Genomic DNA, 19,690 nt, shown 5'->3' on the forward strand with positions numbered 1-19,690 from the left:
ACTAATTTATCTTACAATTCGAAGTTTGTACCTTTTGACCACCTTCACCCTTTTTTCGCCACTTCCCAATCCCTGCCTCTGGCAACCATCAATCTATTTTCTGTATCTATGTTTGTTTTTTTAGATTCCACATATAAAGGAGATCATATAATATTTGTCTGTCTTTGACTTATTTCACTCAGCATGCCTTCAAGATCCATTTATGTCACAAATGGCAGGATTTCCTTCTTTGTTTTGTTGGGTGAATAATGTATATTCTATAATCATATGATTTAATCTATATATCACATAATATCATAATAGTCTATATATCACATTTTCTTTCTTCATCCATTGATGGAGACTAGTTTGTTTGCATGTCTTGGCTACTGTAAATAATCCTGCAATGAATGGGGGAGGGGTACAGGTTATCTTTTCCAGATAGTGTTTTCATTTCCTTTGGATATATACCCAGAAGTGGGATCATTGAGTCATATGGTAGGTCTGTTTTTAATTCTTTTGAAGAACCCCCATACTGTTTTCCATAGTGGCTATACCAGTTTGCATTCCACCAATAGTGCACAAAGTTGCCTTCTTTCCCACATGCTCACCAACACTTATCTCTTGTCTTTTTTTTTTTTTTAAGAATTTTATTTATTTGTCAGAGAGACCGAGAGAGGGAACACAAGCAAGGGGAGTGGTAGAGGGCAAGGATCCTGATGCAGGACTCTATCCCAGGACCCTGGGATCATGACCTGAGCTGAAGGCAGACACTCAACGACTGAGCCGCCCAGGTGCCCCATCGTGTATAATCTTTTTGATGTGTTTTTGAATTTGGTTTGCTAGTATTTTATTGAGGATTTTTGCATCTATGTTCATCAGAGGTACTGGCCTATAGCTTTTTTTTTCTTTTCCTAGTGGTATCTTTACACTGGCCTCATAAAATAAGTTTGGAAGTATTCCCTTTCCTTTAATTCTTGGAAAATTTTAAGAAGGATTGGTATTAATTCTTATTGGAATCCGGTGATTTTTAGCAGTGAAGCCATCTGGTCCTGGATTTTTCTTTGTTGGGAGTTTTTAAAAAATTTTTTTAAAGATTTTATTTGTTTATTTGACAGAGAGCACAAGCAGGGGAGTGGCAGGCCGAGGGAGAGGGAGAAACGGACTCCATGCTGAGCTGGGAGCCCTATGTGGGGCTCAATCCCAGGACCCTGGGATCATGACGTGAGCTGAAGGCAGATGCCTAAACTGACTGAGCCACCCAGGTGCCCCTGTGGGGAGATTTTTGATTGCTACTTCAACCTCCTTATTTGTTATTGGCCTGTTCAGGCTTTCTATTTCTTTCTTTTTTTTTTTTTTTTAAGATTTTATTTATTCATGAGAGAGAGAGAGAGAGAGGGAGGCAGAGGGAGAAGCAGGCTCTCAAGGAGCAGGGAGCCCGATGCGGGACTCGATCCCAGGACCCTGGGATCATGACCTGAGCCGAAGGCAGACGCTCAACCATCTGAGCCACCCAGGCGCCCTTTCTATTTCTTTTTGATTCACCCTTGGTAGATTATATATTTCTAGGAATTTAGCCATTTCTTCTAGGTTATCCAATTTGCATGCATATAATTGTTCATAATAGTCCCTAATGTTCCTTTTTATTTCTGAGACACCCACTGTAATGTCTCCTTTTTCATTTATGATTTTGAGTCTCCTTTTCTTCTTAGTCTAGCTAAGAAGAAAACTTTGCCAGTTTTGTTTTTTCAAAAAAACCCAACTCTTAGTTTTGTTGATTTTTTTTTTCCTATTCTCTATTTGATTTACTTCTGGTCTGATCTTTATTATTTCTTTCCTTCTGCTGACTTTGGATTTAGTTTATTCTTTTTTCTAGTTCCTTGGGTTGTAAAGTTAGGTTGTTTCTTTCAGATCTTCTTTTTAAATATAGGCGTTGATCACTATAAACTTCCCTCTTAGTATTGCTTTTGCTGCATTCTGTAGTTTTGGTAAGTTGTGTTTTTGCTTTTGTTTGTCTCAAGATATATATATTTTTTTTGTTTTTTGTTTTTAAAGATTTTATTTATTTATTGAGAGAGAAAGAGAGCACGAGATGGGGGAGGGTCAGAGGGAGAAGCAGACTCCCCACTGAGCAGGGAGCCCGATGTGGGACTCAATCCCGGGACTCCAGGATCATGACCTGAGCCGAAGGCAGTCGCTTAACCAACTGAGCCACCCAGGCGCCCTCAAGATATATTTTTTAAAAGATTTTATTTATCTGTCAGAGAGAGATAGAGATAGAGAGAGAGAACCCAAGCAGGGAGAGCGGCAGGCAGAGGGAGAAGCAGGCTCCCCATGGAGCAAGTAGCCCGATGTGGGACTCGATCCCAGGACCCTGGGATCATGACCCGAGCTGAAGGCAGACGCTTAACCGACTGAGCCACCTAGGCGTCCCTCAAGATATTTTTTGAATTCCCTCTTGATTTCCTATTTGACCCAATGTTTATTCAAGAGTGTGTTAGTTTCCATGTATTTGTGAACTTTGTTTTCTTGCTGTTATTGACTCCTACTTTCATTTTTTTGTACTCAGAAAAGATACTTGATATGATTTTGATCTTAAATTTGTTAAGACTTGTTTGTGATCTAACATGTGATCTATCCCAGAGAATATTCTCTGTGTGCTTGTGAAGAATGTGTATTCTTCTGCTGTTGGGTGAAAAGTTTTATATATGTCTATTATGTTCATAGTGTATATGTCTCTTTGGTATATAGTGTTGTTCAAGTCCACTGTTTATTGATTTTCTGTCTGGATGTTCTATTATTGCAAGTGGGGTATGAAGCCTACTATTATTGTATTGGTGTCAATCTCTCCTTTCAGGTCCATTAATATATATATTTTTTACATATTTAGGTGCTTTGATGTTGGATATGTATTTGTAATTGTTCCTTTTGAGTTGACCCTTTTAGCATTATGTAATGACCTTTGTCTCTAGAAACAGGTTTTTTCTTCTTTTTTTTAAGTGGGGGGGCAGAGGGAGAGAGAGAATTTCAAGCAGGCTCCACACACAGCATGGAGTCCGATGCAGGGCTCAATCTCATGACCCTGAGATCATGACCTGAGCTGAAACCAAGAGTCCCAGGCTTAACTGACTGAGCCACCCAGGTGCTCCTCTACAAACAGTTTTTAAATTTTTTTAAAATTTTAAAAAATATTTTTATTTATTTATTTGAGAGAGAGAAAGAGCGAGTGAGAGAGCACAAGCAGGGGGAGTGGGAGAGGGAGAGAGAGAAGCAGACTCCTCGCTGAGCAGGGAGCCCGATGTGGGGCTGGATCCCAGGACCTGGACCATGACCAAATGAAAGGCAGACGCTTAAGTGACTGAGCCACCCAGGTACCCTACAAACAGATTTTGACTTAAAATATACTTTGTCTAAGTATAACCATTCCTACTTTCTTTTGATTACCATTTGCATAGAATAACTTTTTCTATCCCTTCACTTTCTTATTTGTGTTTTTGAATTTAAAGTGGGTTTCTTATAGATAGCATACCATTAGATATTGATTTTTTTAAAGATTTTTTAATCTCTTTTTTAACAGAGAGAGAGACAGCAAGAGAGGGAACACAAGCAGGGGGAGTAGGAGAGGGAGAAGCAGGCTTCCCGCCGAGCAGGGACCCCGATGCAGGGCTCGATTCCAGGACTGAAGATCATGACCTGAGCCAAAGGCAGACCTTAACTGACTGAGCCACCCAGGCGCCCCTATTTTTTTTTAACTTCAAAAAGCTTTATTGAGGTATAATTTACATATTATAAAATTCATCCATTGTATATAAGTATATAATTCCATCACCACAACTCAATTTTAGAATATTTGTCAGAAGACTGACAAAGTTCCATTGTGTCTGTTTGTAGTCAATTTCTGCTCCTACCCTGAGACCCAGGCAACTACTCTTTTGCCTTCTGTCTCTATAAATTTCCCTTCTCTAGGAATCTCATGTAAATGGAATCATGTAATACATAGTTTTGAAAATATCTGGTTTCTTTCTCCTAGCATAGTTTTTGAGGTTCATCCATATTGTAGCATGTATTAGTATATTTTTATTGGCGAATAATATCCATTGTATGAATATGCATGACTACATTTTGTTTGTTCATTCTCTAGGTGATGGAAATTGGGGTTTCCCGTTTTTATGTCACTGTTATGAAAAATGCTACATGAATGTTCATATCAAAGTTTTTGTGTAGATATGTATTTTCATTTCTTTTTTTTAAAGATTTTATTTATTTATTTATGAGAGAGAGAGAGAGAGAGCATGAGCATGGGGCAAGGGCAGAGGGAGAGGGAGAAGCTGACTCCCAACTGAGCAGGGAGCCCAACACAGGACTTGATCCCAGGACCCTGAGATCATGACCGAAGCCGAAGGCAAGTCACTTAACCAACTGAGCCACCCAGGCTCCTCTCATTTCTCTTGAGGAAATACTGTTAAAAAACAAAATTCAACCAAATAAATTTGAAGCTCTAACTGGTTTTATTAAACAACTCATGAATTATGCAGCATCCCATCTAGCAAGTTTATTGGAACTTGGAACTTTATATGGAACTAACTTGTTGCCCAGAATGGAAGGTTTTTATAGATGGAAGGCAGGGGCAAGAAAATTATTAGCAAAAGAAAAGGATCGTTCCAGATGATGCTGTTTGAGAGGGGCAGGGAGCTAGAGGTCTTATCTCGCAGATTACCTTATCTTTCTTTGGGGGTTGGAGAGGACCCAGGGGACAGACTTATGGGCACTGATGGAAAGAAAAAATTTCCTCACTGACCAGTTGAGGCCACATTTCTGGGGGAGGTTGAAACTGCAGTTAGATTGGGTAGTAAGCCCCGGTTTGGGACCTTGGTTTAAGTGACACCCTGTTGGGCTTGTAATTTTCTTTTTAAAACAATACTTAAAAGTGGAATTGCTGGATCATATGGTTAAGTATATGTTTAACATTTTAAGAAACAGCCAGACTTTTCTCATATCAAGCAGCCGTACTATTTAACAGTCCTGCCAGCAATATATGAGGGCTCCACTTTTTTCATATCCTCAGCAACAGTGTTGAACTATAGCCATTTTAATGGTTGGGAAGTGGAATCTCATTATGGCTCTAATTTGCATATTTCTCTTTTTTTTCTTTTTTTTTTTCCAAGCAAAAATTTGAGTGTATTTTCCTGGGAAAAGGGTCCTTCCCTTCTCACAGACCCAAGAGTAAGTTAAGATCTCGAGCTAAAGAAAAGGACTAAGCCAATCGCAGGCTACACTAAGGAAGCCACCAGATACACATCAGCGCCAGCCAAGTCTGAGAACTTGCAAAGCTGTCACTGAAGAGTGAGAACATGGACTCACAGCAGAGACAATTGAGCACTGTTTTTGTACTCTTCTTTGTAATTATATTTCAAGTTCCTTCCAAAACAAGGCCCCAGGAACCCCCAGGTTCAAGTACGTCCCTGAGCTTGGTCCACTGCTGTCTTGTATTCACGCTTGGGTATTCGTTCACCAACTTTAAATCCCAAGATAGACGATGTGACACAGCAGGACTCCCTCTTCTGTGGCAGGAGTCCCCCGCTGACTTCAGAGGTGGTAGGGGCAGCCAATGTGGAAAACACACTGGAACTTTCCCTTGGAACTGGGCTGTGATGACAAGTGCTTGCCAGGAGCATCATCCTCTTTTCCTTGACCCTCTCTCTAGTTTCTGGGTTTAATTCAGCTGCCGAATGAGCTGATTGATGCGTTCACCTCGATAGCCAGGTAAGTCCACCTCCTTGAGGAAACCCACTCTATTCTTGGTAGCATGACGGGCCACTGAGAGATGGAAAGGACGTAAGAACGCAGAGATCTCCTGGAAATTCTTCCCCGGAAAGGCGATTTCATGAATGAGGTCTTCCAAGCAAATAACACCATACTTCCCCAGGTGCTCCTCAATCACTGTGTTGTCCGTCAAAGGGATGGTTTTATTCTTGACCTTGGCTTGTCCACGTTTCAAGATGAGTTCCCGGACAGACTTCAGATTTGGAAATCCCCAGGTCACATAAGGTTCCACTACACGCAGCGTTTTTATGGTCTGGGGGGTCACTCTGAAAAAGACACCACTGAAAATCTTCTTCAGGCGAAGCCGTGCAATGGTCCTCTGCACCAGTGAACTCACCCCATTAATCTTTTGGATGCGGACAACAAAGGCCAAGGAATGTTTATCTGGCACTTCCAGGCCACGAGGTTTCACTTCTAGTCGTCTGAGGCGCACCCTGTCACGTTGCTGCCACCAGGAGTCATGTAGAAACCACTCCAGTCGCTTAAACTTGAGCTGTTTTCCTTTCTTCTGCTCCCTCTTGTTCAAAAGTGCCTGCTTTGCTTGAGTGTCTTTAAGGGCCTGATAAACCTTCCTCTTTTTCAGGAGATTTTCTGGAACCAATGGGATCTTTTTTCTTTGCTCTTCCTCCGCTATGTTGCTGAAGCTGCCTAATTTGCATATTTCTAATGATTGACATCATGCCTTGTGTTTGGGGTCCTTTTTTTAAATTTTATTTTATTTTTTTAAAGATTTTATTTATTTGACAGAGAGACACAGCAAGAGAGGACACAAGCAGGAGGAGAGGGAGCTTTTTTTTTTTTAAGATTTTATTTATTTGACAGAGAGAGGCACAGCAAGAGAGGGAACACAAGCAGGGGGAGGGGGAGAGGGAGAGGGAGGAGCAGGCTTCCCACGGAGTGGGGAGCCCGATGCGGGGCTTGATCCCAGAACCCTGGGATCATGACCTGAGCTGAAGGCAGACACTTAATCACCCAGGCGCCCCTTGTGTTTGGGGTCTTGATGGCTACCTCCAGGTTCCATAATTTGCTAGAAGGACCCACAGAACTGAGCTTGAAGTCATACTCACGGTTATGATTTATTACAGTTAAAGGACTCACAGCAAAGTTAGCAAAGAGAAAAGGAGCAAGGGGTGCAATCTGGAGGAAGCTGGGTGTAGATTTCCAAAAGTCCTCTCTCAGTGAAGTCAGACAGTTGTACTTAATTCCCCCGTGAGTTGGGACAACAGATGTGAAATGTTGTCTACCAGGAAATCTCATTAGGGAGTCAAGGCCCAGGGTTTTTACTGGAGGGCTCACACTGTAGGAACCACCTACCTCACATGTACCAAAATTCCATGTTCCCAGAAGAGCAGGTGTTCCGCATAAACCACATTGTTCGCACACAGTGAGCCGTTATTATTAGGGAATGGTGGGAATGCTCCTGAATTCCAAGTTCTTAGCCAATCAATGGTAATCCTCACAACAAGGACTTTTCTAAGGATAGCAGTTCCAGGCTTTCTGTATTAACTCCTTGCGCACAAGCATCTTTTCATGTGCTTATTAGGCATTCATGTGTTTCTTTTGGTGAAATATCTCTTGCAATCCTTTTTTTTTTTTTTGATTGGGCTGTGTTGGGCTGCCTGGGTGGCTCAGTAGGTTAAGCATCTGCCTTCGGCTCAGGTCATGATCCCAGGTTCCTGGGATCAAGCCCTGCATCGGGCTCCCTGCTTAGCATGGGAGCCTGCTTCTCCCTCTCCCACTCCCCCTGCTTGTGTGCTCACACACTCTCTCTCAAAAGAGAGAGAGAGAGAGAGAGAGAGAGGAGCAGAGAGGGACAAGCAGGCTCCCTACTGAGTGCCGAGCCTGACATGGGGCTGAGCCAAACCAAGAGTCAGATGCTTAACCAACTGAGACACAAAGGCACCCCAAAAAATAAAATAAAAAAAAATTTGGGCTGTGTTATCATGAGTTGTGAGTTGTGTATTCTGGATGCATTTCTTTATTAGATAATCGAGATGCAAGTTTTTCTCCCAATCTGGTACTTGTCTTTTCATTTTCCTAACAGTGTCTTTGGAAGTGTAAATTCTAAGTGTGATGGCATTTGTAGCTTTTTTGTAAATACCCCCCCTTTTTTTTAAAGATTTTATTTATTTATTTGACAGAGAGACACAGTGAGAGAGGGAACACAAGCAGGGGGAGTGGGAGAGGGAGAAGCAGGTTCCCCTCTGAGCAGGGAGCCTGATGTGGGGCTCGATCCGATCCCAGGACCCCGGGATCATGACCTGAGCTGAAGGCAGACGCTTAACGACTGAGCCACCCAGGCGCCCCTTGTAAATACCCTTTATTAGGTTGAGGAAATTCCCTTCTCTTCCTGATTTGTTGAGGATTTTTGTCAAGAATGAGTATTAATTTTATAAAATGCTTTCTCTGAATTTATTGAGACGATCAGGTAGTTTTAGTCCTTTATTCAATCGAAGTGGTGCGGGACATTGATTTTTCCCCTGTTAAAACAGCTTTGTATTCCTGGGATAGATTGCTCTTGGACATGTTATATAAACCTTTTTAAAAAAATTTTCTTAAAAAGATTTTAGTTATTTGAGAGAGAGAGTGCGCATGTGCACTCCTGGGGTCGGGAGGGACAGAGGGAGAGGGAGAATCTTAAGCAGACTCCATGCTGAGCACGGAGCCCCACACGGGGCTGGATCCCAGGACCCTGAGATCATGACCTGAGCCAAAACCAAGAGTCAGATGCTCAATCGACTGTCCCACCCCGGCGCCCCTATAATCCTTTTTATATTTTGCCAATTTCGGTTTGCTAATGTAAAAGATTTTTACGTTTATATCCATGAGAGGGAATGGTCTGCAGTTCTGGAGTTTTGAGTGACAGTTTCGTCTGGCTCTAGAGTCAGAGTCATACTGGCCTCCCAGAATGATTCTGGAAGTGTTCCTCTCTCTCTCTCTCTCTCTTTTTTTTGTGTGTGTGTGTCCATCAACAGATGAATGGATAAAGAAGATGTGGTATATACATACAATGGAATATTATGCAGCCATCAAAAAAATGAAATCTTGCCACTTGCAATGACGTGGATGGAACTAGAGGGTATTAGGCTAAGTGAAATAAGTCAATCAGAGAAAGACATGTATCATATGATCTCCTCTGTTTTTTAAGAGTATGCCTAGAACTGGTATTATTTCTTCCTCAAATATTTGACAGAATTCACCAGGCCCTTCTATTTTTGCTTCTTCACCTTTCCATAGTTTATGGTGATACACTTGGGCAATATTTTGGTTGTCTGTTCCTCCGTCTAGATTAAGCACCATGAGAGTACTGCCCCTGTCTCCAGTATTCAACCCAGTGCCTGGCTTGATGACCCAGGGGACCAGCACATGTTTGTGATGTTTCCTGTCAATGGCAATGTGGAGTGATTCAGTTGTAGAGTGGTGAAAAGTGCTGAAAAGACAATGTTTTACTAAAGCGCTGGACTAACCATAGAATATTTTTTAGAGAGAGAGAGTGAGTGAGCATGGGGTTAGAGAGCAGAGGGAGAGGGAGAGAGAGAATCCCGAGCTGGAGCCCTGACTTGGGGTTCAATCTCACAACCCTGAGATCATGACCTGAGCTGAAATTAAGAGTTGGACCCTTAACTAATGGAACCACCCTGATGCCCCCTAACCATACATTTTTTTTTTTAAAGATTTTATTTATTTGACAGCACAAGGAGGGGGAGCAGCATGAAGAATGAGAGGGAGAAGCAGGCTCCCCCACAGGGCAGGGAGCCCGACGTGGGGTTCGATCCCAGGACCCTGGGATCATGACCCAAACCGAAGGCAGTCGCTTAACCAGCTGAGTCACCCAGGCGCCCCAACCAGACATTTTTAAACAGTGTTCTACAAAGAGTAGATTGTCAGATGATACACAGCAATGAGTTTGGGGTTGGGTGAGTTAGTTATAAGGCTGCAGAATAAAAATTGTGTAGCTTCCCTGAGTGTCAATTTTACAAAAAGATTGTGGGGAAATAGTAAATAAAAATGGTCCTATTAAGAAGCAAATGTAAAATTTCAAGATAAAATATTGTCTGTAGTGGTCTTTAAGATCTCCAGGTTCCCCATTCCTTCTCTTACTTTGTCCTTTTCTCGGGTAGAAAAGTTTGAAAAGAAAGGCCTAGGTGAGTCTGAATCCCAGTTCCAGTACTTATCAGCTGTGTGATCTTGAGTTTACCCACTCGATTCAGTGTTTTGATTCATAATATGAGTATGATAGATTTTGTCAGTTTTGAGAGAGATGAGAGAACTTGTGGGAAGGTATGCAGAAGTGTTTAGTGGATAGCAAGTGGCAGTAAATTCTTCACAAGCAAGGGCATTTTGGAACAGGGCTAGGGAGGTGTTGAGGTGGTGCGAGAACTAACACAACATGGGCAGTAAGTGTAGAATTCCCAGGTGGGGGTTGGCAATCCAGCTTTTATTAAACCAGGTGATTCTGATGCCTAAACTTGATCTCTAAAATTGAGAACCACTGTGTCACTACTAGCACCCGGAGAAGCGATTAAGCACCCACCTGAGCGCTAACGGCCTAGGCACCACGAAACTGCTTTGTTCTCAAGAGTGCAAGGTCGGTCCTGGGATCGAGTCCCGCATGGGGCTCCTTGGTCAGAGGGGAGCCTGCTTCTCCCTCTGCCTGCCACTCTCCCTGCTTGTGCTCTCTTTCTCTTTCGATCTCTCTCTGACAAATAAATAAAATCTTAAAAAAAGTGCAAGGTCTATGGGTGGGTGGAGCCAAAGGTATGGATTTCTACAAGCAAGATCTGGAAACGGTATTTAAGGTCGGCCATCGGGAAGTCAAAGGAAGCCTTTCTGTAGGAAGGGGGGCGTCATGGGTCCTAGAGCTAGAAAATGACACCCAATGGCATGACCGTGGTGGTTCGGCCCATTTGCCCAAGTGATAATGGCATTTGCTGATTTGCGCACCCGCAGGTTTTCCAAAGGCATCATGACCTTCACCCTTTGGTTCCTCTACGGTCCAAGGGGGGACCTTTGTCCTGGGCCCGCCAGGTGAGGCTCTGGGAGCTTCCTGCCCTCACAAGTGGCCCTTGTGACATCACCGCCACCCCGAGGTGCGGGTCCTGGCCCCGGCGACGTCACAGAGGCCCTGCGGATCCCCGGGCGGCTGGGCTCCCCGGGTGCAGGCAGCTGCTCCAGGCGCGTGGGTCGGGCGTGCGGAGGCCCGGGTGGCGCGTGCAGGGGGGAGGTCACTCCGGCTGGCGCGCAGTCCACGCTCACCGCTGCTCTGCTGCAACGCCAGCTCCAGGAGGGGGGCAGACGACCGGCCTTTGCAAAAGGGCCACTTCAGTTTGCTTTGGAGTAAATATTCGGAACAGTTGCCAAGGGCCTCGAGACTCGGCGCGCCCCCAGACAGGAGGCTGGGGCCCAGGAGGCGGCGGCAGCCGCAGGGGATGCTCTGCGCCGACATACAGGCCTCGGGATGGCCCCGCTGAAGAGGAAATGCATCTGTGACCTGTGCACCTGCGGGTAAGGGGGCCGTGCCCTGGCCAAGGACCCAGGAGCCTGGCTTTTCAGACCCCGAAAGTTAGGCTGAGACCTCCGCCTGGGGTGCGTGAGTCGTCCTCTTGCCAAAACTTTCTCGGCTGCAATTTTGTCAGCTAGCGTTCGGTGCCGCCGCGTTAACTCAGTCTGGGCGAACGTGCCTATCCTCAGGCCTTTACATGTGTTCCTTCCCTCAAAGCTGCGCAGAGCTTGAAAACCGGCCCAACGCCCAGTCTGTGCTCCTCTCCCAGCGGCTCCGAAAGGGTCCAGGATAGAAAACTTTGGCCAGGTTGGGGTGCATCCTGCTGCGGTCGTTGGACTTGTTTTGGAAGGGGTTGGGTTGGGCAACAGGAGGCCTTCTGTAACAGACTTGCTCTGAGTGAGAGTGTATTGCTCCTTTGTCAGAGAAGTGTAAGGTGTTTGTACAACCTGTTTAAACCACTGGTGCAGAGTGGAGCAAGAAGGAAAGGAAATTATTTTGCACACTTGTGTGGGTCGGTTTCCTTTAAGGACCAGTCCTAGGTGAATCTCCCCAAAGGCAGGTGGTCCCAGGGAGAAATTGTGGGCTTTCCTTTAAGTTCTGTGGCTGACTCCTCTCTCCTGTGCCTCACGAGGTCTGACCTGCTCCTTCCACTTCCCAGGACATTGGGGGAGCTGCTAGGCTTGGGGACCGCGGAAAGGCATCCGATGGAAGGGTGGGCCCTAGGGCTGGTTCTCCTGGGCCATGGCTAATGGTGGGATCTTGGGCAGGTAACTGAACTTCTCCAGGATTCTCTAGGATTACATGAGCTACTATGGGTGAGTCTCCTGCTACTGGATTGTGCTTGATCTAGCTTAACATCTTGAAATTGCAGAAAATGCTCGCCCACTGCAGTGCGCTACATGAATGTAGGCGATGGCACTGGTGGTGGGGAAAAGTAAAGGGAACTCCAAACACTGGGTTAGAAACCCTATGCATCTCTGCGATCAAGGGATGGTCCTCGATCTTGGCTGCTCATGAGCGTCACCTGGGGAGCTTTAAAACTCTATCAGCTGCCCAGGCTGTTAAGCCATCCTCGGTGAGGGTGGGCCCCACGGGCAGTCTGCAGGTGATTCTGATCATTTGCCCGGACTGGGAACCCCTGATCTAGATCACATCCCAGCAGGGGTCTTGCTTTGAAGCATCATTAGGTGGGACTAGAGCAGTAATTTAGCGTAGGGCTGCTACTTTTGCACAGGACTGGGGCAAAATCTCCATGGCTCCCCCTCCTCTGGGTCCCCTTCACAACCCCTCCTGCTGCCACCACCTCCAGAGGTACTAGGATCTTCAGGTAGGATTGTTATTAGGATTTAATCTGCACTGTTGGGGGCATTGGGATGGAAAGTGTATTTATCCATTAGTTAGGAAGGCAGAAATCCTCCCCTAAGAGGTGCGAAGTGTATGCAGTGACCTGGCCCCCTTACCGTCCCTGTTGTAGAACTGCTTCTCTGGGTGTTCCTGATGACTCTGTGCCCCCTTCATCCTGCAAGGGGGCTGTTCGCCATCAGAGGCCAAGTCTGTCCCTGGTTCTCTTTGCTTCCTCCTCATCCTGTATCTGCCCCTCCACTCTATGGTTTCTGGCTGTGGTCTCTGGTTTGACTCCTACCTGTCAGCCCCTCCGCTCTTCTCTGTCTTATTTCACTTCTCAAAGTGCTTGTTGACCCACCTGGCTATCTCATTAACCTTAAGAGCCTCCGAACATTCTCCATTGCCCCTTTGTCCCAGTATCTGCCCCAGATACTGGGGTGTCCGTAATCTTCCATTTACGCTGGATTAAAACATTTGAGTCTTCTCTTATTCTCCCTCATCCCCAACATCTCATCATTTCCAAAGTGTGGTTTCCTTCTCCTTTAATGGGTCCCTTCCTTTTTCTTGCCATTGTTCCCTCCTTGGGTCTCTCATTTTTATATTTGGAAATTGGTTCTCTAACTTGGTCTCCCATGATTGTCTTACATAAAACCACTCCTCGAATTGGGTAGAGCTTCCTGGCATTTCCTGAATGGACTTCATGACCTCCAATCTCTGTTCCTTGCTCTAGCCTGTCCCTCCTCTAAATGCCTATGTCCCCGCCTCTCACTCTGTGGCCTTTTAAAGCCTTGTTTGGGTTGCAATTCTCCCTTAACCCAGCCCTGTAGCTCCTGATCTTGGTTCTAGTTATGTGTCTGCATGCTTTATCCCCACCCATTTGATTTGTATATACCTGGAAAGCAGAGACCCTGTTTTCTATTTTTCTGTGCTATATAATATTAACTAGTCTCCATTTGATAATCAAAACATAGCTTTTTGAATAACAAGATTTTGTTAAGGTGATATGCTGGAATGGATTAGGAAGGTAAAATTTACAGCTCTGTTGTCCAGTAGGGGAGCCACCAGTCATGTGAATAACTTCATCAAAATTAAATAAAATGAAAACTTCAGCATCTCAGGGTGTTCAGTAACTACCTGTATGTCGTGGCTACTCGACATCTGCAGTGCAGATGGGGGTCCTTTTCATCCTTGCAGAAAGTTCTAGGACATCATTGATCTGGAGCCTCCTTATCTGGAAGTCTTCATCCTCCTCACTGCCAACTGAATCTGGAATGAAAGGAGAGGAATTTTCTAGGTGTCCTCTAAGCTCTAGATGTCAATAATTTTTGATCTCCCCCCCTCCCGAGGTTATGGGGAAAAAGTGATGAGCGATCAGGAGGAAAAGTATGTGTGAAGAAGAACTCCTCAGAGGAGAGAGCCCTTCAGTGGCAGAGGGGAGATGGGGTTTCTGCCTGAGTCCTTTGGTCTTTCTGGGCTTCTGTTCCTCCAATTCTTTAAACCAGGCTTACGGAGGTTCTTGTATGGCTGGGGAAGCCCACACCCCTCCCTCCTCTCTCCCACTTCATCTTCCTCCTAAGGCTAGGTTTATGCAAAGAAGTTATTTGTCCTCTCAACTGTAATTTCGGAAGACTTGGTTCTTGTTAGTGGGGAGGCTTGGGATGCACAAGGAACTGGAGAGGAAAGCTTCCTTCCTGCAGGAGCCTCTGTCAGGCTCTGGGCATGGGCAGCACTCTTGGAACAAGTTCTTATTCTTGGCCACAAGATGGCAGCCTCCTCCCAATCAACTCTGCCCGTTAAACCGGAGACCAGCCTAAAGGGGAAACAAAACCTTGGAGTTTTGGGTTTTCCTTTAACTTTTTTTTTAAATATAGATTTACCATATTGTTTTATGAAATGAGCAATTAGTCAGATTTTAGGGCCCAGCGGAGCTCAGGAAGTGGTATAACTTGAGAAGTAGGTCACCGAAGATACCCAAATGTAAGGATTCTAAGCACTCAACAAAACTTTTAGTGAGCCCTGATGGTTTTAACAAAGCAGACCTATTTTACTGTATCAAGCTCAAGGCCCTCCACAACAGTCCGCTTGACCATCAAAATCTGGCAATTGGAATTATTACCATGAAATGCTCTCTTTTCAATACAATCCGTCCCAAATAAGCCAAACTGTTCACGAGCTGAAGAAATACAATAAAGTGAGCAGTTAAACATTTTTTCACCATCCTACAGCTTATCTGGACAACAAAACTATTTTGGGGATTTGAGTGTCGTGACCCTATTTTGTATATGAGAGAATAGGATTTCCAATTACATCTGAAGATCACCAGCATTTCATGATATGGGAAAAAAAGCTATTCTTCAGTATACCACCTTACATTTATATAGTGTTAAAAAATTGTAAAAGTGCTTTCTCATAAATTATTATCTTTCTGGGGCTCCCTCTACATGGGAAGCATTGCTGAGTTTGAAAGTTTGACTCCTGATCTGTTCTCCCTGTGGCTGTTTTTGGTTTACTGAGCTATTCTTATCCCAAATTATTAAATTTGAAACGGGTTGGGGGAGGGCTGTGGATGAAATATAATGTCAGCTTTTTAAGGCTGAAAGGGATCTTAATAGTCACTAGCTCTTTTAGTCTACAGATAATGCAATTGAAGTATTGAAATTAATTTTAATGTACAAGGACATATTTTGTTAAGCTTTGGACACAATTTAGGTCAATTAAATTTTATTCATCTAAGTGTGTATCAGACACTGTACTAGATAATGCAGTTCACAGTCCATGGTCTGTTTTCAAGTCACACTGGGCTTTTTTTCTTTTTCTTTTTCTTTTTTTTTTTTTAGATAGAGAGTGCGTGAGGGTAGGGGTGGGGAGGAGGGGCAGAGAGAGAGGGAGAGAGAGAATCTCAAGCAGGCTCCATACCCAGCGCAGAGCCTGACTTGGGGCTCGATCTCATGACCCTGAGATCATGACCCGAGTCGAAACCAAGAGCTGGACACCTAACCGAGTGAGCCACCCAGGCGCCCCTGATACTGGGCTATTTTTGATTAGAGATTGTAATATGAAGGCTCCAGTACAGTTGAGAAATGTTATCTGATAGTAAAAAAAGGTGTAATTCTTAAAGCCTTTTAGTCAAGTAATATAAATAGCAGATGTCTCTCCTGAGATTAAAATGTAATAGCACTACTTTTTCTGAAATTCATGTTAAAAAAAAGTTAATCAAGGGGTTGATATGGCTTGCTTTTATATCTGATTATTTTATGGTTTGCAGTGTGCTATTTTAAAGACTTTGTGCAATCTTGCAGAAAATTCCAGGACTGGGTAATGTATCAGGAAATATTTATGTAGCGTTGGTAGTATGTGCAGCATTTCATAAAAAAGGTAGTCCCATAGAGGACTTGTGAGTTGTTGAAAAGGATGTGGATTTGGCCCTTTCACAGAGCTTGGGGAGGAAGGTGATCTCAGGGGCAGTCATGTATCTGCAACTTAAATCAGTTATGTTAACCAGGGAGGAACTTGTTATTTTAATTTTGGAAAATATTTTCTTCACATTGATGGAAATTTCCTTAACCTTAGATTTTATTTTCTTAGAGTCTCTGTTACAGATTAAGAGGAAGGAAAAAAAATCAAGGAATTGGTTTGATATTACATGTTTCAAGAAGAATTCTTGTTTTTAATTTAAATAAAATTGACTTCATAAATTCTGATTAAGAAAAAAGGACAAAGAGCAGCTTTTAATAGATGCTTGCTGGTGACTTTTTATCTTTGGCAGAATCCAGATAGAGGAGCCAAGGGGGGGGAAAACCCCTTTTACTCTAACATTGAATTATTTTTATTATAGAATTTATGCGCTTTTTATGTTATATGCTCTTTAAAAATTATGGCATCTTTGTGATACAAGAGTTAATGTTTAATTGTCCATATACACCTTTCATCATATAAAATGAGTATAGTTATACATAATGAGTCAAAATTTCAGATAGGAAATTAGAGCACAACTTCATAGTAATTCAAATTCCAGCAATGAAAATGATCTATTGTTTTACAATCTACAAATGGATCCGTTTAGAGTTTTGAGTACCCCTGCTCTAATTCCATTTGCTGTGGACAGTTTTAGACCCCCTTCCCTTTATCGATATTTTGGGCTGAACTTCTGATTTATAGTTTATTCAGGAAGAAGACCTGTCTCCTGTGGGGAAAAGTAGCAAACTTCCAATGAATAAGACCAATAAAATAAGTGATGTAGGATTTCGGAGGTGGGAGAGCTCCCTTTGAGACGGGGTAGCAGAGAAGGGTGTAGGAAGGAGAAACGACTTGCTTGGGACATTGGGAAAGAGTTGCTTCATTTCAAAACCTGGCTCTGCCTCTTTGAGCTTGTGCATGTGGTTGAATCTGTAGAATAGGGACGATGACGATGCCTTCTTAGGGTAGGCGTGAGGACTAGCAAGGAGGGGAGCACCTTCTAGCACTTAGTGATGAGCTCTGAAGGAAAACTTTGGGGGCAGGACTGTCTATACCAGCTGCAGGGGCGTGGTGGCATAGAGATGTGGATAGATCACATCCACGTCGAACACTTGAGCCTTTGAGAGGGAGGTCCTGCCAGAAGCTCCCTGGAGGTAATTGCACGGGGCTCTTAAATGTCAAAGAATGTGATCTTGGGCAGCAAAGACAGCCACTGATGGATTTGAGCAGGTGAATAACACAGATGATGCCATTTTCTCAAAAGAGCAACATCCCTCCTCTCTCTTCCCCCGCCCCCTTCCTGTTAAAATAAATGCCCAATATCTGAAAGTCTGCTGTTGGGTTAAAACTCCCAAATGGATTTATAGTTTGCTAATAGTTCCTTCAAGGTAGCTTCGTTCCATTCTTGGCGTTTTTCTTTATTCAACAAGGTACTGCTGTTTTGCCATGAGCATCCGCCGAGTGCAGGAGTTAGAAGCACAGGTCCTGAGCCAGACCACCTGGGTTCAAATCCCAGACTTTGCACCCACAGTGGTGTCACGTGGGACCATTTTATAGCAGCGTCTTTACCTCTGCATCCTCCTCTGCAGATCATAGAGCCTCTCATAGGGTTGTTGTGAGGACTGAGTCAGTACTAAATATGCAAAGAGAACCATGCCTGGCATGAACAGTAAGGCATAGATAAGTGTTACTAAATCAATATCAAGATGCTAGTCTGTGTTCTGGGTAATGAGGTCCTGGGAGGAGGGGTATTCATTCTGTTTATTACCTAGCAGGTCATGAAAAATGCTCTGCAGAGAATTCAAACAAGGTGATGTGCTCAAGTGCTTGGGGAATTTGATTAAATTTGGAGGATAGAGATTTGGTCAGGACAGATTTAATCTGTTCTTCATGCAAGTGGGAAGGCCCTCTGCCTTCCCAGGGATGTCTACGTTTCAGGCAAGCAATGATTATACTTCTCAAGTTCAGACCTTCACATTAAGGTAAAGTTCTAATTCCGTTTAGAGCTTCCAAGTCTTAAAAGTAGTGATTTAGGGATTAAAGACATCCTCACTGCCTAGCATATGCTACCATTCCATTATATCATCTTCCTTGCTGGCTCCTTCAAAATAACTTTGTGGGATGCCTGTGTGGCTCAGTTTGTTGTGCATCTGCCTTTGGCTCAGGTCATGATCCCAGGGTCTTAGGATCCAGTGCAGCATCGGGCTCCCTGCTCAGCTGGGAGCCTGCTTCTCCCTCTGCCTGCAGCTCCCTCTGCTTGTGCTCTCTCTCTGACAAATCTTAAAAAAAAACAAAAACAAAAACAAAAAAACCCAAACAAAATAACTTTGAAACATCTGTGATGGTCCTTCCCTCTTAAAAGCTGTCAAGTTAGCCACTTACCAAATAGATCCATATATTTTGGATATGCAGAATATCCCAAAGCCCCTCATTCTAATGTTAACAAATTGAGTTTGTAATATAAGGAAAAAGTTAAATATCTGCCTGTGCCAGTCGGTTATTTTAGAAACACTGTCCTGTACATGATTGTTTTTATTTATTTTTTAAAAAAATTTTAAAGATTTTATTTATTTGACAGAGGGAGACACAGTGAGAGAGGAAACACAAGCAGGAGGAGTGGGAGAGGGAGAAGCAGGCTTCCCGCTGAGCAGGGAGCCTGATGCGGGGCTTGATCCCAGGACCCTGGGGTCGTGACCCGAGCCCAAGGCAGACACTTCACCGACTGAGCAACCCAGGCATCCCTGTACATGATTATTTTTAAAACATCAAAACATTTCCTCTTCACAATCCATTTTTTTTTCAAGCAGGATGTATTTCAACTCTGTTCTTCAAATACAGAAAATCTACAGAACGTCTGAATTCTTATTCAGACGTTCAGCTCAAAATGAAAAGCATAAGATTAATTGAACACCTTGTTCTTCTATCCTGCTTCAAATGAATAATGTCTGGGAAAGAACACGGGACAATGAGTTAGAATATTTGAAATCTAGTCCTGGTTTTGATTATTAGGTTTGTGATTTCATTCATGTTCTTTATTTTTTTATTTTTAAAGATTTTATTTATCGATTTGACAGAGGTCACAAGCAGGCAGGCAGAAGGGGAGGGAGAAGCAGGCTTCCCGCTGAGCAAGGAGCCTGATGCGGGGCTCAATCCCAGGACCCTGGGATCATGACCCGAGCCGAAGGCAGCCACTCAACTGATTGAACCACCCTGGCGCCCTCAGCTTCTTTATTTTTTAACTTTTTTAAGATTTTTATCTATTTATTTGACAGGGGGGTAGAGAGAGAACAAGCAGGGGGAGCGGGAGAGGGAGAAGCAGGTTCCCCACTGAGCAGAGAGCGCCACGTGGGGCTTGATCCCAGAACTCTGGGATCATGACCCAAGCTGAAGGCAGATGCCTACTGACGGAGCCACTCAGGCGCCCCTCATTCAGGTGCTTTAACCTCTCTGGACTTTTAGAAATTAGTAATCATCACTTGCCTTTTTTTTTTTTTTTTTTGAATAGCTATCGTGACTGGTATAAGGTGGTATCTTGTGGTTTTAGCTGATGTTTCCCTGATGATTAGTGACATTGAGCATTTTTTC

The 19,690-nt window shown here is 43.8% G+C and overlaps 2 protein-coding genes across 2 annotated transcripts in view; one reads left to right on the forward strand and one right to left on the reverse strand.

Annotated features, from left to right (window-relative positions):
- Window positions 1–5,512: 5,512 nt before the first annotated feature.
- On the reverse strand, window positions 5,513–10,877 carry LOC113934116 (60S ribosomal protein L7-like 1). The gene is made up of 2 exons (XM_027614654.2): window positions 10,796–10,877; window positions 5,513–6,450 (listed from the first exon to the last, which is right to left on the reverse strand). Exons 1-2 carry the CDS (start codon window positions 10,875–10,877, stop codon window positions 5,693–5,695), a joined length of 840 nt encoding a protein of 279 aa, XP_027470455.1. The 3' UTR covers window positions 5,513–5,692.
- Window positions 10,878–10,972: 95 nt separating this feature from the next.
- SAXO1 (stabilizer of axonemal microtubules 1) overlaps window positions 10,973–19,690 on the forward strand; it is a 112,350-nt gene continuing 103,632 nt past the window's right edge. Inside the window, exon 1 of the mRNA XM_027616224.2 lies at window positions 10,973–11,307. Coding sequence (XP_027472025.2) covers window positions 11,261–11,307 — 47 coding nt within the window. The 5' untranslated portion in view covers window positions 10,973–11,260. The remainder of the gene's footprint in view (window positions 11,308–19,690) is intronic.

Source organism: Zalophus californianus, chromosome 13, assembly GCF_009762305.2.
Source record: "Zalophus californianus isolate mZalCal1 chromosome 13, mZalCal1.pri.v2, whole genome shotgun sequence".
In the NCBI taxonomy this organism is placed as follows: Eukaryota; Metazoa; Chordata; class Mammalia; order Carnivora; family Otariidae; genus Zalophus; species Zalophus californianus.

Coding starts and splice junctions, on each gene's coding strand:
- LOC113934116 (XM_027614654.2), bottom strand. CDS start 10,877: ATGTCACAAGGGCCACTTGTGAGGGCAGGAAGCTCCCAGAGCCTCACC. Junction 6,451..10,795: donor CAAAGGTCCCCCCTTGGACC/GTAGAGGAACCA, acceptor TATGCAAATTAG/GCAGCTTCAGCAACATAGCG.